General features: G+C 46.9%; 1 protein-coding gene across 1 annotated transcript in view; it reads left to right on the top strand.

Moving 5' to 3' along the window:
* Positions 1-4,460: 4,460 nt before the first annotated feature.
* The window catches only part of LOC144132837 (mitochondrial basic amino acids transporter-like), a 40,458-nt gene continuing 26,868 nt past the window's right edge, over positions 4,461-18,050 (top strand). The window contains exon 1 of the mRNA XM_077665520.1: positions 4,461-5,010. Within this exon, the coding sequence (XP_077521646.1) occupies positions 4,977-5,010 (34 nt within the window). The 5' untranslated portion in view covers positions 4,461-4,976. The remainder of the gene's footprint in view (positions 5,011-18,050) is intronic.

Raw genomic sequence — 18,050 nt, 5'->3', positions numbered from 1 at the left:
GTGTGTGTGTGTGTGTGTGTGTGTGTGTGTGTGTGTGTGTGTGGGATAACGTTTTTTGGGATAACGTTTCCAGAAATTCGGAATTGTGTCGTTATAATATTTTAGCTTCGCCTCTTCAATTTTTCTTGCAGTAAGCGTAGCAAGTTCGTTGTATTTATTTAAGTCATGCGGCGCGTTAGTTCACGAATCCCTTTTGTGTGCCCTATTTTTTCTGCATAAATACCTTTTGCAATCGTTAGTGAACCAGGGATCATTTCAGTTTGACATTGTGAGTTTTGGAACACGTGCGTCCTCAGGTTTTTTCAGTTTATCACGAAATAAACACCAATTTTCATTTGTAGTGCTATTTGTGATGTCATGGCAGAGATCAGCTGCTAGGTTTGTTAGAATTCTATTCATTTTATTATGTCGGCCCGTGCAGAGCCAAATATCTTTTTGCGGCCTTTGTCATTCTGAGGACGAGGCAAGCTGAAGCAGCACTGAATAATCTCCTGGTCGCTGATTTCCTCTAGTACACGAGTAGGCCGCCGGGGACGGGATCGAACCCGCGTCTTTCAAGTCAGCAGCCGAACGCCATAACCACTGAGCCACCGCGGCGGCTGCAGAGGACAACAATAGATTTGGGAAATTTAAGACTAATCTGTTCTAACGCTTCATTCAGGCAGTCAGTAAAATCTGACGCAAAGTCAGGCGATCGATAAAATACTATTATAAGTAGTAGTAGTAGTAGTAAGTGGTTTTTTATTAAAATAATAATAAAAAGGAAGAAAATGATTTTTGCTAGCCCCGGCATCTGCCACCGATACTTAAGCACCTGAGCTGGGGCAGCGGAAATAAAGGATAGCAGGCAGAATGGAGAAATGAAATGAAAGAGGTGAGAGGATAGGAAGAGAGAGTAGGGGAAGAAGTAATATACACAAACTATTTACACAATAAGAAATGTGTCCAGGTTGTGCGCGTGATTAGTTCATGATGGAGGAATAAAAGCACACGCACAAAGCACTGTGTTGACTACTACTGGAGTAGGGCGTCCAGTTGTTAATCGTTCAAGGTAGAGCTCGCGGACCGTTCGGTTACTGTGTTGTAGAAGTTTCCTCTTTCCAAGATGCGCCAATAGACTAATAATTTCCAGTGCTGTGTCAATGTATGCGATTTTAAAATTTTGATTACTCCTCACCCACGAGAACCAAACCTATCTTTACGAAAAGTTTGAAAGGATGACGGAAATGACAATTCACAATGAGGGATGCCGTCTTCTAAGTTCAGCGCACTAATGATTACCGCTGAGTCGGCGAATAAAGTCGTATGCTAAAAATTAATTACATTTGCGAACCAAAAGAGTAAAAAGCCTCCAATTTTAATATTGGGCCAAGCTTTGACCCATATCGAAGATAGTCTCAAGGATGTTCAAAGAAGGTCATTGGTAAGAAGGGGGAAATGTCACCACATGTTGGAGAACAAACAGCCATTGCTCTAGCCATTGGGGGATCCTCAGCAGAAACCATCGTCAGCAAATCGAAATTGGCGGCACGTAACTACACGTTGCGAACAACCTCTCCACAGGCAGCAGGGGTTTTGCAAACACGTTGTTTCGAACACGTTGTTTTCATACAGAGAAATGCTGCAGCACTACAGGCTAGCAAGACTCAGATTCCCTCCAGCAGATAAAACGCTTTCCACACGACAGGCCAAAGCCTGGCGTAAACTTCAAGCAAAATCCCCACCAAATCCCCAAATCCAAATCTCCAATTGTGTCGCTTCTATTTGGAAGGACTCTATTCAGACAAACGCAAAAGTTTTCCACGGTGTAAGCTATGTCTTTCACCGTGGCCCCGACACGAAGACACAGATCAAGATCCTCCATCCGGCTGAAGACGCCGCCGCCGCCTCGGGGATAGCAGCCGTGGTTTAGGAGGGGGGTGGGGGTGCTTTGAGTCACTCCTCTGTGTCCGCTGGTAATAAAGTTTCACCACCGCCACCACCTCCGCAGTATGAAGGCAGCTTACGTATTTCTTCCGCAGTTGGCCGTGCTTAGCTAAGGCCGGAAGTTGGATCAATGCATAACACCGCAACAAGCTGGAACGTAACCACTGCGTGTTTTAAAAGGGACACTGAGGCTGAAATGAAGTTGGCCTGCAACTATAGAATGCCGCAATCTGACGACAAAGCAATCTGCCGTCGTGGCTCAGTGGTTTTGGCGTTTCACTGCTGGTCCGAAGGTCAGCGGCTGTATGCCCGCCGCGGCAGCAGTATTTCGATCCAGGCGAAATACTAAAACGTGCGTGTGCTGTGCGATATCAGTGCACGTTAGAGAACCTGCGGTGGTCTAAATGAACCCGTAGCCTTTCACTGCGGTGTCCCTCATAGCACGTGTGCCGCTTAGGGACGTAAAACTCTGCTGCTTACAATTAGCAGTTTCGTTTTATAGCGTACCTCTTGAGCGCCCTCTTGTGTGCTGAGCCGCGTCGCCGTCGGTGTAAACGGGCACAAGGAGAGCGGGGGGAGGGGAGGAGAGCGCGAGCGCGCTTCCATCGAGACCGGCCGTGCCATGCGAACGAAAATACCGCCGCTCGCTCATAGATGGCGCCAGAGTGGTGCGCTCAGCGCCGCCGCCGAAGCACAAGCTCATCGCAGCAGCCGAGAAGACCCAGAAGTTCGCGGTGCAGAAGTAGCGGCTAGGCGGTACCTTCGAGAGGACCCTGTCGTTCGCGCCGCCAAAGCAGACAGGGCTGTGCTCAGATTTCACATTAGGGAGTATTGTAGTACTCCTTAGAATTTTTTTAACTTCAACGACGCTATACAGCATAAGGTACTTAGGTTTCTTTACAATTAATACGGCCGTACAGCTCCTGAAACAAAGTGCATTACCCCCAGTGACTGCGCGCAATCGTGTCTGCCGATTAATGTTTCTCTTTCAGCTAGTGAATGGTCATTACAAAGTTAATACTTCCCAATTTTTATTTGTTCCTCAGGTTATAGCACGAGACAAAGGCATGTTTTCAGAATAACCCTTTGAACGCGCGAAATATCTGTCTTAAATATTATTTTTTTTTCCGAGGACAATTACAGACTGGAATAACCTAAATAACGAGATTAGTATCCATAATTCTTTATTGATGTTTGAAAAATGTCTGCAAATGTTCTGAATTTCAGTGTTTCAATGCTTTTATATTTGATGTATACCAACTCAGCTATGGTCTTGCACTAGATCGCAGTATCTTTAAATAAATAAATAAAAATAATCAAATTATCACTAAAAACGAAGATTTTATGAGCTAGAACAGGGCGAAAAAAAAAGAAATATAGCTGTCACTACCATCCATCGATAGTGCAAGTAAGCTGTAGAGCGTTCATAACTTCTTTTTTTCGACTAGCAGCCTAGAGGCCAGATTACCACGCCATTTACTTTAAAAAGGTGATCACAGGGCCCCTTTCGGTGTGACGTCACGAGTTTAAAGCGAGTAGTGAAAAAGTTTTACATATAGCTTATTAAGGAATGGACATAACTTCTGCGGCTGTATATAATATTAAAATACCCAGAAAGAACCAAATAATAGACTTTTTATTAACAACAGAACAATAATGAAGTTATCCTGGGTGTGGGCTTGTCATCGGTAGGCTCGTTTTTACTTCATTCTCATTTTTGCACCACGTCTGTCAATGTTTATTCAAATGAAACAACGAAGCAAAGAATCAAATTTGAACTATTCTTACGCTATACTTCATTAGTTCTTGCACAATTACACTCGTGTCATTCGTGACGACGTTTGACGCAATTGGTATTCATGTCAAGAAGAGAACTAAAAAAAAGCTTTCCATGCCTGCACCGGCCCCTGGCATTTTTTTTTTTGTGTGTGTGCATTGTGTAGTCAGACTGCGCCTACATTACCCCATAAATGTTGTTGTTTAGGGCTCGTCAGGGAGAGCCCGTTATCCGAGGCCTGAGGCCAGAGTTGGAGAGGGGAGTGTCAAAGGCCTCCGTCGAACTGCCGTTAGCAAAGCGGAGTCGGCAACAGGCCATGCTTACGCAGACTGCTGCGTGCGCAGCTATAGCCATGGCGGCGAGATCTCTCGTCTCACGAACGCTATCCTCTACAGCTTCTGACAAACAGGTGATTAAGGACTCTGCTTTCGCTCTTGTGAAGGCGGCTAGCCGTAAACGCTTGTCCATTTTTATCTACCAAAGCAAACGGGCCTCTTCCTACACCCCTCTCGCCAACTACGATCCCATTGGTCGAGGGAGCTGTTTTGGAATATTTCGCGCGACTCGCGATGCCCTAGCTAAGCCTGGCTCCCGGCGGAGGCCATAAAAAGAGGTGAGAAGCTGGCGATAGCAGCAGCACACAGGCGCGAATTAAACGGGCCCGAAGAACCTATGTGCAGCGATAAGGCCGTTATATGAGGATAAGGTTCAGGCCGCGATAACGTCATTCCAGAAGCGCTGCACTCGCCCCGTCCTCGTTAGCAGACGACGCCGCCGATTGTCGGTTGCTTCCCACTCACTCTGTCGTCTGCTGCTGGCCGCGCGCGAGCGACGTTCGTTTCGGAAGGCAGCGTAGCAACAAAGGCAATAGAAAGATATTAGCGCGTTATCGAAGCGATTGTGACTTTCCGATCACAGCTTCGAACCCCTCGCGCAATTTGCGGAGGAGGTTACACGGACATTTAGCCGCCTCACTGCTGCGGAGTCAAAGGATCGTTAGCATTTCAGTGCGCTTTTATTTTTGTAATTTTGTCTGCACTGCTAATCGAGTAGCGGCTGAGCAGACGCTTCTCAAGCCGCGTCGTCTGTTTTGTTGGTGCGCGTCGTCTGCTATGACGGTGTCTACTCCTGACTAGTCTGGACTTGACATTTGGGTGCACTTTCTACCCCAAACTTCTGGAAGCTCGGGACGTTTTACTTGTGAAGCCGGCACCCCGCATCGGGGATTCCGTCAAGACGTCGCCCTCTGGCCAGTACCAGAAACCCAGGACTCATGGCTTTGGACTTTGTGGCAGGATGCTTAGGAGGTGAGTCTGGGGGCCCCGCAATCGTGGCGCGTTATCGTAAACCAGGGGCGTGGCACGGCATGCATGTACGTACATCATCGGCTGTGACGTGCGGCCCTATCTTTGGAATATTTGCATTGACGTACGAGCGGAGTCCAAATTACGCGGCTAAAATTGACTTCTTTGTCTGGACGCGAACATGGCAAGATGTCTGCTATGCGACAACCTAGGAAACTCGTTCGAACGTGTTTCAGGAGTGGCGTCGCTGCAATCCCGATAATGATCCGAAGGGCAGGAAAGGCATGCCAGTCTCGTGTAACATGCTTCTGACACATGTGAGATAATTTCTTGGAAACAGAATGACACTGCCGACGTTTTATTGGAGGACATTTCGTCTCCTTTCCTTAGCTCTTAACGCTTACCTTCCACAATGACAACTAACGGTTGTTACTCAGATGTGCAGTTATATGAGGCATTGGGATTTTTGTTGTAAACCGTGCGATTGCTGAGAAACATTTCGGGAACTGAAATTCCGCTCCAATCCCCAGCGTGCTTCCATATCTAAATTGATTCATTGTTCTGCATCCGCGGCGAAGTTGGCTGTGGAAGCAGTGTGCTTGTCACGTGGTTGGCCCGTGGACCATTCAAACGTTGGCGCGACCGTCTAGAAGTCCTTGACAGCTGAGCGCATTTGTTGTTCTCGTTTGGGAGCTTATCGACGACAGATCGGCCGCTTGAACAACTATATCTGCGCTGCTAAACAAATTCCGTGATGTGCGGTATGAAAGCGAAAACTCATGAGCAGCTCTGGACTATTTCCGACCCATGAAACACGCCATAAAATCAATCAAGGCCTATAGTGGTCTGAGGTTAAGCCTCGCATGCGGGAGGTACCGGGTTCAATCCCAAGTGTCACTGGGTACCAACCAGTTTTTCGACGGCTACAAGTTTTCCCTTAATCGGGCGCTCGGTTGTCTACGGTGAAATGTTAGTAAAGATGCATCTTCGAGCCATCCTTATGCAGACGAAACTAGCTGGGCATGGCACTTTTTGGCTAAGGTGCCTAAAAGATTAATATTATGATCACCAACGACTTCCGTTAAAACGCAACGGATGAATTTTTTCGCATTTTGATCTCATAAAGATGTGTTCATCAAGGTCATGTTCTAAATCATGACTTCGTCTTCGTTGGTAGAACGCCACCGTAACAAGCCGGCGATTCTTTTTGTCATACAGAAGAGAACACACAAGAAAGGGGAAGTGTTCTTGCAAACGCGTATAGACAAAATTGCTGCAGCAACATTTCTTTCTTGACCTGTCTGATTCTTATCCGTTAGAACGAAAGGGAAAATGAGGCAACATGAAGCAAATATACGACGGAACAGACTTTGATCTTTTCAACGCGTTTTTATTACATAAAGCCGAACAAAACGTACATGAACTACCCATTTTAGCCTGTTACACTGTCAAAGGAAAGAGAACCATGGTGAAACTAATTGACTGCCTACTGACTTGCGGTCACAATTATCGTAAAGTGAAAGGGAACGGACAACTGATATGAAAAGAACAAACAGTTAGATCCAACGTCAGTGTCACATAGCACACACCTTAAGGGCAGTGTCTGCACTTCAGAACAGGAACACTGTTTAAACGAGAAAAGCTGAGCAAACAAAAAAAGCAAATAATTATGCAAAACCAACAATCACTATCAACTGAAACCTAAAGCAACAAGCTGTACCAGAAGAAAAAAACTCGTATAGCCGAAGTGTGATACCGGGTAGAAACGAGCTGATTACAGATATCTGATATTTGTAACTGGGCATCTGTAATCAGCTTGTTTCCCATTTTTCTTTGATATCTAACTGACGTTTTGTCTTACGGATGCAACGGCTTACCGTGAAGATTTGCTCAACAGTAAGATTCCTTCTGGCTTCCTTTCTTTAGACTTTTTCTTTTCTTCATCGTGGTGCCTGAATGCGGCTAGGGATTGTACTCTTTATGCAGCGACCACCGCATTTAGCGTATGTGGTGTATGTTGAAGCCGGTGTTGTAGGTGTAAGGTGTTGCTGAGCAGAAACGCAAGTTATGACATTCTAGCCGATAATAAGCCGAAGAAGTGGGCATCGTCAGGCAATGCAAAGCGAAGAAAAGACTACCGTTGGTCCCTCAGATTAACAGAATGAATGCCAAGAAAAGGCGAATGTAGCTGGGGAATTCCGGAAGTGAGGTGAGCGGAAGACGTTAAGAAGCCTGAGGAGATAAGGTGAACGGCTGCAGATGACACAAGACAAGATTATTTCTTTGTCCTGCAGGCTGATGATGACGATGTGTGTTGCTGCCATTCGATTTTGTCGTTTGTTATTGCTGCATACATTGTTGTTCGTTTGTCTGAGTGGCTCTACGATTATTTTCATCATTTATCGTGGCATTCAGTGCGCCCTCACTTAATCTATTTGCGGTTCTGCGTTTCTTCATTACGAAATACATTCAAGGTATAGCGCGTCTCTAAATTTCCTGGCGCTTTCGATCATAAATTGAGCTGCAAGTCAAATCTCTGTCTAGTCATGTGTATTTCATTCTGTCTCCGTTCGCGCTGCACCTTAACCCACACAGGTTGCTCTCCGTCGTCTTTAGATGTAGCACATAAACTGGGAACCAGCAGACGCGCCAACATCGGTCACACTTCGCGGGCTCTAGAAGAGGGCACGAAATACGTGTCTACAACACTGATTAGGCAGTAATAGAAAAACCGATGTGTCAAGATATACATTTACCCGCCGCGGTGGCTCAGTGGTTAGGGCGCTCGACTACCGATCCGGAGTTCACGGGTTCGAACCCGACCGCGGCGGCTGCGTTTTTATGGAGGAAAAACGCTAAGGCGCCCGTGTGCTGTGCGATGTCAGTGCACGTTAAAGATCCCCAGGTGGTCGAAATTATTCCGGAGCCCTCCACTACGGTACCTAATTCTTCCTTTCTTCTTTCACTCCCTCCTTTATCCCTTTCCTTATGGTGCGGTTCAGGTGTCCAACGATATATGAGACAGATACAGCGCCATTTCCTTTCCCCAAAAAACCAATTAATAATTAATAATATGATATACATTACGATGAACGAGAATTTCCGTTCCGCCTTTGAATTGACGCTTCAACGCCGAAGTGGCGGCACTGAAGTTTGTGTGTCTCTTTCGGTTTGGCTTATTAGTTTATTGAGGTTTAACGTCCCAAAGCGACTCGGGCTATGAGGGACGCCGTAGTGAAGTGCTCCGGAAATTTCGACCACCTGGGGTTATTTAACATGCACTGACGTCACACAGTACACGGACCTCTTTCGTACAGAGGTTTTCGCTTAACGGGCACGCACTTCATAATCCTGGTGCAGTTGTCTCCCCTTCGCAGTTCCGCGACGTGTACAGGGTCAGTCACACTTAGAGGGAACACGGCTCCGCCTGGCTGGGAACACGCGGAGAACCATTGCGCCCAATCCAGTAGCAAACCCGTGCAAATGGACACATTACACGAAGCACCACGTCGAGGTCTCACTTTTCGAGCGTCATTCTGCACTGATTCATGAGCGGCTTAGATGCAACGGCTCTCCGCAGGTACGTGACCATGTGGAGCCGTGTTCCCTCTAAGTGTGATTCACCCTGTACCTACCTTCGGTAATGAGCAGCTAGCAGCGTGCTCACGTGCCATGGTCCATTCTCACGTGATGGTCACGTGATGGTGGCGTCATAAACGCACAAATCTTCGAACTACCGCACTTCAACTAACATAAATCGGATATAGCACTACAGTTTGATCCACACTCAAGTTCTATCACCTTTACACGAGTAACACTCTGTCCACCGACTATCTGCGGCGCGGCAAACATACCGATCCAGTTAGATCCTGATCTATGCGGCCCTCAGGCAGCTGATACCGCATTTTTACGAGTTCCCATAACACCGGGTAGTTCGGTCGTTATCGGCAGTTGTATGTATGACACGGGGCTGCGCAATACACTAGAAACTCCTACGCCATTTCCTAACACAATGTGGTATTGCCTCAGCTGCAATGTGCAGGAGCTTAGGCATGGATTTAAAAAAACACTGAAAAGGCTGCACAGAGTCTGAGTGTGGTTGAAACTAGACAGCATTTTCAGTTTTCAGATGCCGTTGGAACCACAGCGACGCCTCAGTTTGAGAGTTGAGCAACCATAGCTCACCAGTAACACGATTACACTAAAGGATCAGTATCCTGAATTTTATCGACCACACGTTGTTTTCAGCAATCGAAAGGTGCTACGAATATATGTACACGTTGCTGCCCTGAATCCCAAAATAAGTTGCCTATGGAAGTACACAAAGGAAGCTTAAGGAGCATGTGGCTGTAACAGTTAGCTGACGCTAGTTAAGCACAGCCTGCGTAGTAATTCCCAGAATGATGCTACGAATATCTGCATGGATTATGCCATGTACAGCATTGCCTGTTGGCTCAAAACAGGACAAGGGAAAAAGAAATAGGCACACAACCCAGGCGCTAACAAAGCCCCAGTGTTGTGTGCGTTTTTCTTTGCCCTTTGTCCCATTTTGCGCTACCCTCACATACTATGAATCACCGTTACCGACTCGCCCAAGTTTCTACCCTGTTGGCTTTTTGATTCTGATTGGGCATTGGCGGCTGGATTCTATACAGCTACTGTTTGATTCTTAACATTCCGCTACACCGTAATCCTAAATTGCACCACTAGAGAAAACAATCGGCTTTATAGACCAAGGAGAACAATATCAAGAGCTTAGCATCCTCTCGGCAGAGTATCATGTCGGAGACTTGGTAATAACTACATAAATTGAAAATTCCTTTCTCTCTCTTAACTTATCATTGATTCATGTTCATTATACTCACGTCATACGGGAATTTCGAATTTCGTGGAGCCGATAGACTAGCGACTCAAGAGCCTTTTCAGGGCTGTTACAGAGATGGCTTCAATCGCCGTCATATCAATAGCTTATCAAGGTAGTGCCTTAGCGCAAGCTCTATCGAGATTGCTAGGGTCTCCAAAGCGGCGGCAGGGCGCGTTTTCGGAAGTGGGACCTGCAAAGCTACGTGCTGATAAACAAAAATTGGAGAGTATGATTGCTAAATAGCTCACCGACTTAAAATTATTCTTTATTTTTTTGCTGAAGCAGAAAATGCCTTGGCTACGAAAACAATGCAGCACCAAAATGAGTGTTGCCAGCTAAAAAAAAAAGAAGCCACATACTAATAATAATTGGTTTTTTGGGGAAAGGAAATGGCGCAGTATCTGTCTCATGTATCGTTGGACACCTGAACCGCGCCGTATGAGAAGGGATAAAGGAGGGAGTGAAAGAAGAAAGAAAGAGGTGCCCGTAGTGGAGGGCTCCGGAATAATTTCGACCACCTGGGGATCTTTAACATGCACTGACATCGCACAGCACACGGGCGCCTTAGTGTTTTTCCTCCATAAAAACGCAGCCGCCGCGGTCGGGTTCGAACCCGGGAACTCCGGATCATTAGAAGCCACAGCTTTTCGCTAAAAAATTCACGAGTGTTACTGCAGCATTTCAAAAAGATAAGAATCATCTGAAAGTACAACAAAGTGCAAGGTTTAAAAAAATTCTAAGCTCATTTAAGTACAAGCAAGTTATTTTTATCTTTATAGGGCAAAGTTGTGGGCCTTTAAAGTACATGCAGAATAATCTGCAGTGACTCCAGCGCCTAAAGTGTTTGGCGTGACGTTACTCAGAACCTCTCTGCAGCACCGCCACAACTCCTTAGAATTCGATCGCGACTGAAGATATCCATACCCTCGAATTTATAGCCAATAGAAACTGCCCCTGTGACGCGGGAATTGGCCTTTAGGACGAAAGCTGACAACCAGCCCAGCCTGCACCAACTTGCATAGGAGTCACGCCGACTGCTCCGCGAAGTGCCCACTAAGTTAACCCTAGGCTCAGTGTGCCACTACACTTCCAAGCGTCTGTGACACAGCGGCTCGTAGCATTCTCACTTCTGAGCGCCTGCGCTTCGTCTTCACTCGTCACTCCTTGTGCTAGCGTGCAGCGCCACGGACACAGAGCGGCTGCAAGTTTCGAATCTCCTAAATGCATACTTTTTTCATAGTGGCCTCACTATATTTACGCCAATGTCACAGCCGATTTCTGGCAGCCGAATTTCAAAAGTATGAAATTCCTGCGAGGAATTTCCGCTTCAAAGTCACAACTATCTAAATGCGCAACCCGTCCGTGCTTAAGGAAAGTGGAGCCAGGAGGTGACGCCAGTGAAGGAGGTGCTGCGGGCCCCTATCACAGCCCTTAAACGATCGTTACAGGTTGAACTGTTAGAGCAGACTGTCAAGACTGTTACCCTCATGACGTTTATAGAAAACGTACTTGCTGTAAGGAATTCTCCCAGAACGCTAGTGGGACGAGTGAATGACCCCACGTGGATAAAAAGAAATAATGTGAAAAAAATCAGGGCAGTGCAGAAGTACAAGCAACAAAGCAGTGGATAATATTGAAACTTAGAGCTGCGACGTATAGCAACCGAGAACTGCCGATAGAACAAAAATGCCCGCTGTGGGCGTGACAGAGGAATAAGGGCTTTTATTGTTCAATGGATAAGGCTTAATACACGTGCCGGGCATTCGATAAAGATCCATATTTGATTTGTATAGCTAAACACGAGTAATTTTGTGTTGCGGGCCTGAAAGACAACTGACAACAAACCAACGTGATCAATATAACATTGGAATGAAGGAGCGGAAATTGAAGCTAGAGAGCTGGAATGATGAAGATAAAGGCGGGGATACATGAAGCCTCGACAGGTTGGCGATTTTCGCTCGACAGCGCGCTCTCCACGCTCGGTGTAGAAAAAAACGCCCGCTGCCGCCGGTCTGGACCCACCAGTCCCTCCAGTAGACACCTTCAGTGTACCGTGTTACCGGGAGCCGACGCGCCGTGAGTGCGCATGCGCAGATCTGCTTGAAGATCTGGCGCCAGGTACTTGGCAGCTGAGCTTTCGTCTGCTGCATCGCGACCACTCAGAGCGCCCGCACTGGCTGGGAGCTGGATCCCGGCCCTCCGGCAGAGATAAGGTCCGTTCGATTCGCCTGCACTCATTGTACCAGTTCTGTAAAGTTCCGCGGCGGTGCTGTGAGCGTGCAGAGCCAGTTCCAGCAGTTCAAATGGTGCAACTGGCACTGGCTACTTCCAAAACGAATGGTCGAGCGCAGACCTGGTCGTCTGCTAGCCTTGGCGTCACCACCAAATTGCAGCCAGCAGCGTGGCGCCCAAATCAACGGCCGCCAACATCCCGAACCGCGTGAAGAATTTTCAAACAGCACATCGCAGCGAAGTGTTGCCATTTATCAGCCTCGATGCAACCTCGCGGCAGCTAAGCGAAACACACGTGTGTTCTTTTACTGAACACGACTGAGGTTTGCGCGCGCAGACTTGCATGCTAAACGGTTGGTGCAACAACGTGCATCATGCGCTGCATGCACGTGTTTACTTTTTAGTAAACATAACCGGCTTCGAGTAATAATATAACTTTATTAGTAGAAAGGAAAGACGCCGGTTACGGGTCCGTCGAGAGCACGATGGTCGCGAGATGCAAGGTGCCGCCGAGGGCCGCCGTCCCCACCTTCGTCGCCGCCTTCTCGGGTGGCTACTCAGGTTCCATGAGTGTCGTCGGGCCCGTGTAAGGCACTGCTATCATCGACGAGTGCAATAATTTGAGTATATCCGCCGTTTATCGCAAAGCGCAAGCCATCGTCGCGCAAGCCGTCGTCTGCTTCCATGGCGGCTGAAGCTGCACCATTTCGGCACCGACCATTGAGGAGGTGCACAATTTTCCTGCACTTTCCTGAACTAGACTTGCACAATATCTGCACTTTTTTGAAACGAATGGCGAAGTGCAGCACTGCGAGAACCAGTTCAAGTAGTGCAGGCGAATCGAACTGACCTATAAACGGTACACGGTGTGCTAAAGGCGCCTAGTGACGGGCGGCGTCCGGTTAGACCGGAAGCGGCGGCTGACGCGAGCCAATAGCAGCACAGAAAACCCACTTTTCCGGTTTTACTGCTCGGGCCTGCCATCGCCGACGAGCTACGCAGTGGTCTGGGCTCGGAAATGGTGTTATCGTGAAAAGAAGCGCTTCATCAAGCAGCAAATGACCCGTTTTTGAGAGAACACATCCTTCATGTAATCTTGGATCGAAATGCCTGTTTCCTCCCTGAAGCGAAACATGTGGCATCAAGGCGCAAAGGAGAAACATCTGCAAAACGGGATATCGCAGCACGCTACATGAAATCAACGCCAATGACGGTCAGACTCCTAGTCTCGGTTCTTCTTTAGCGTTGCTAGCACAGACATGATATCATTTTGTGATCAGAACCGAAAACCACGCTAGGAAACGAGGACCAAGCTTACAAAAAGGAAATAAGCGGGAATAGGCAGCGACTTTAATCGGAAGTTTGTTGTTCACTGAAGGTTGACGAAAGCTTTAAAATTAGATGATACCACGAGAGAGCTCGCATTAAACCGCGGGATGTTGATGGCACCAAAGTCCCTCATCAGTTAATATTAGCCGGAAATTCAAATTCTTGACTCGGGTTAACTACGTTGCAGTGCACCATAAATATCAAAGCTTGAACAAAGTACACGTAATCGCATCCTTAATCTCTGTATCGGTATCCTATAGTGGAAAAAGAAATACAAAACTAGTCTTACAATATTTGGATGTGACTGGTAAGGCTGCCGAATTTTGATGAAGACGAAACGCGAAGGCAGACACTGGCTGTGCAATATCAGCTGAGCGCTAAAGAATACCAGGCGGTCGAAGCTTATCCGGAGCCCCCTGCTGTGCTTCCTTCATAGCACCCGTGTAGTTTTTGTACGTTAAACTACACTTACGGCGCTATTGTTTGAAACATATCAAAAATATTGTTATAAAGGTTCAGCACTACAGTACAGTGCCATAATGAAGGTGGAGTCTAATAATGTCTGTTGATATAGCACCCAAGCACGTCACGCTAATCACATCGCGCTGCCTGCGCTCGCCTATATCACGCGTGTCTTTTAAAAAAAATTACGGAGAACACTTAGGACTACCTATGTACATTGTCTCATCGCAAGCTCTTTTGTGAGGTTCGTTAAAGATTCCTTCCTTTCTAATGACACACCTACTCATGAACATAGAATCGTAGTTAAAGGCATACACTGCACTCTAAGTAGAAGGGAGCAAAAACAGAGTAAGCTGTCCACTAGCGCAATAAAAGGGTGTGAACTAGGTGACAGCTTGCTCTTATATAAGCGTATTCGTGTTTATAGTGTAGCTTCACCTTTGTTCACCAAGAAGCAACGCTGTTCCGTGGCCTATGGGTTGCGTGCTCGCCTCGCAGTCTGAATGCCCTTGATTGAATTCGTCGTACTTCCCCAAGAAATTTTATTTTTTTTATGCTGGAAACTTCACTATATTGTGGTCTACTGCTGACGTCATGCGAGATCATGGTGCCGCACTGGGGTCTTTCGGACCATTGCTGCTGGTCAGCGGCGCAGAGTTTCTGGGCCGATGAGCCATATAATGCTTTGGCATTAAAAATATCGTTTCAATACGTGTAAAAACCTCTACGCATATTGCAGTTAAATAAGGCAATTAATTTGTAATCCTCTATAGTCCTTAACGCTATGTAATGAAGACTTCCAGCATCTGGAGAGAAAAATATGCGCCACATGAGGGCACCACATGTGAGCAGTTCAATGAGACTGCATGGTGATGACTGATGCATTAATTTCATGCAATAAGGTGCGCTGTTCCGGGATGCGATATTTACCCTCATTGTATGGCGAACTTAAGTAGTTGAAGACAGCGTCTTATTCCACCTCAGTCATCCTCAGGTTCCCCCGTTTTCTAAACAATTCATTACATGCATTCAGCGGCTTCCTTGCATGCAACGCGTTTGTTAGAAAGCATGCAATGACTTTTTATGCGCCTCTTAAATTTATTAAGATAAGCCATGACTTAGGCATCTCCCTTATTCAGCGCATGCGTGTATCTATGTAGTCCGTATCTAAGTATCTACATTATATACCGGATGTACCAGGTAAACGTAACCAAGCTTTTAAATAAGACGCAGCAGCCGTGTGGCCTTGTGCACAGCACTATTTTAGTTCCGAAAACTTAGTTACGTAATAAAGCTGTATTAGCTATTTTTTTTTTAAATACTGCCTTTTTGGGACAGAACTGTCGATTCGGAAATTGTAGGTCCTGTTGAAAAAGAGCAAATTGAAATGGTTAAGACATAGCGCCATTTACGCAGATCTTTTTACGAGCCTAAAAAGAAAAGTGCGAATACAAAGCCTGCCACGTGACTGTGCTCTTATCAGCGCCCCACGACGCGCTCTCTGCAAAACAAAATCCACTCTTCTTCGGAGCGCTGTCACCGACTGCGGCTGTGCGTTTCCAGTGGCCGCAGCATATGCGCCAGCAACTGGTAACCCGTTGGCAGGCTTTCGTTCTGGAGCCTGTAAAAACATCTATTATATGACACCCAACGATTCTGGAATGGGAAAGAGTTTATGAGCGCAATTTTTCATATATTGTAAAATTTCACCCTAACAATAAACATATCCGGGGATCATCCGTCGGCAGGCTTGAACTGTTTTTTTTTTTTTTGCGTTTAAGCTATCGTCAAAAGCATTCTCCGTTGGTTTTATATGGCAGTCTTAATGCTCCCTGCCATTGATGGAAACGCTACGAAAGAAAGATTTTGCTAAATATCAGAAGAACAGACCATTCCCTTCATTATTTCTATACCAGTACGTTACAGTCTTCCAACATTCAAATTTTTTGTCCAAGAATGTTGGACACGGGCACCTTTTTTCACCATTTTAGTCTTCATCCGCCTCGCATTCGGGAGGTGCTGGGCTCGATCCTCAGAGCTGCCGGGTATCCACCGGTTTTGTAATGGCTACGAGATTTTCCCCGGCCTGCTGATCTGCTTTCTGACTGAAATGCTTGGGAAAATAGGTTAGAGCCTAACTGTCCAAGCAGCTGCCTTTCTCACTGCGTCTTTGAATTCAATTTCGTCGTCACTCTCTCGTACGTTCGGCTTCTGCGTGGGGTTCTGCTGGGCGGGAGCCTTGTGGAGGGTGGCGGTAGGTGGTTTGTTGGTAGGTAGCGCTTCCAGAAGGTAGAGTATGGTCGCGATAATGGATGGCATTTCTGGAGGTTCCAGCTGGGCGGGGGTGTGGTGGGGAGCTGGTTAGGCTTCACACAGACAACACCATTACTTGTGGCTAGTGTCACAAGTACTGCAATTACAGTAAAAACTGACTTCGAAAAGAATGACCACTGTAAGAAAGTGTCAGCACGAAAAAGGCACGCCGAAATGGCGTAGCCTTCTCGGAATCCGAAACGGGTAGGAATGCCAACATATTTTTTTTTCCGCAGTGTACCCGCAAACAATCCGCCAACTGTCCTCCTTTCTCCGGGTAAGTGTGTACCCTTATCACCAAGAAAGAGGGCGGGACGATGACATGCCACCATGTTTTCCCACTGTCCCACGAAACGGGGCCGTCCGCGGTTGGCACGGGGCCCACAAAACGACCCGGACAATTGTCGCGCGACACAAGAGATCGTGCTGCGGGTCACAGCGACGTTTACTATGAAGGATCGCGCGCTTTTCATGGCGCCGTATATGCCTTCCAATAGCGGACAGACTAAGATCGAAACACCTGGTCTTCGGACTCTTACGAACAAGTGCACAATGGTAGCGCTGGCATTTCCTGAGCTCTCGCGCAAGGATGAACGCTACAGCCCAAAGAGGAACTCGCAGAGGTTGTATCAAAGGTTTGAAGAGGTGTAGCCGTCCTTTGTACCAGCCGTGAGCATCGAGGAATTAATAGCGACAGCCTTGTGCAACTGATCTCAGTTATCCGAGGAGCAGGTGTCTTGATTTCTGCGCGTACAGCTTGGGAAAGGATACATATTTGGGTTGAAAAAACAAGACCGAAAGTTTTCTCTTTTTGAATATTTTGAGTTGAAAGTAGAATCGTATTTTTCCCTGCCCTCTCACCATCACAACAAAGCTTTTCTCAAAATACAGAGTGTAAGTATATTAAAACAGTGAAAACTAATAACCGAAATTCAGTTTCCGAGTCCAGGTACGATGCTTCGAGTGACGTAGCTGTCTTCAGGAACGTTACTAAAGGTGAACCTGTACGCGCATTGAATGGCTGAAAATTTTACTGGAACGATGACTTCTTTAATAAAATGCCTTTGGTAACCTTTTAAAAGCCTTAAAGTTTATTAGTGAAGCGAGGTGTGGATGTTAGCGTGGGGGTAATAGGGCCACGCACCAAATTTAGTTTTTCCCGTGGAAATCATCGGCACTGATGCCCCGAAAATGACACATCTTAAAATCGATTTGTGCCGGAATGACATGTGCCATGGTTGCCAAACCTGAAAGAAGTAATCAGAAACGAAAGTAGAACATAGTGTATAATTTTAACGCGACAGCGTTAATGGCCCCGTTCCCCAGAAAATCCGGCGTTGGCGTTGTCGGCGTCGATGTTGCCATGGCTCTGGCATGTGGTGCCCAGGGAGCAACGCCGTGGGCAGGCGGGCCACCTAGGTCACGTGTCCTTGCAGCGTCACCACAACCTGCTCACCGCGGCAGGTGGCAGTTAAATTAATCATTGGTCGCTCCGGCAGCGAAACCTGAAGCTAAAAGGCCCACCGCTGGGAGCACCTGCCATTGCAGGGGCAGTGGCGCATGGCTTAACCGCTGCACCACTGCGCAAGGATAGGTCTGAGGACTTCCAGAGATTGATGAATGTAAAGTAGAGAATTACGTTCTGCATATATGGCAATTAACTCGTTACGCTATCGCGTCATACCATTAAGGCGGAGGTTAAGTGTCTGCTCCAATATTTTTGTTTAGTACACGGTAACCCAAAAAAAATCTCCGAGCTGCCCTTTAAGCAATGTCCGTATCCTCCTTCAAACCAGCAACACCTGTCCTTCCTCCCGCATTGCACACTGGCACGCATTACGTC

The sequence above is a fragment of the Amblyomma americanum genome, chromosome 5, assembly GCF_052857255.1.
Source record: "Amblyomma americanum isolate KBUSLIRL-KWMA chromosome 5, ASM5285725v1, whole genome shotgun sequence".
Lineage (NCBI taxonomy): Eukaryota > Metazoa > Arthropoda > Arachnida > Ixodida > Ixodidae > Amblyomma > Amblyomma americanum.
Note: the sequence above shows the minus strand (reverse complement) of the source record. Positions and strands in the feature narration are given on the sequence as shown.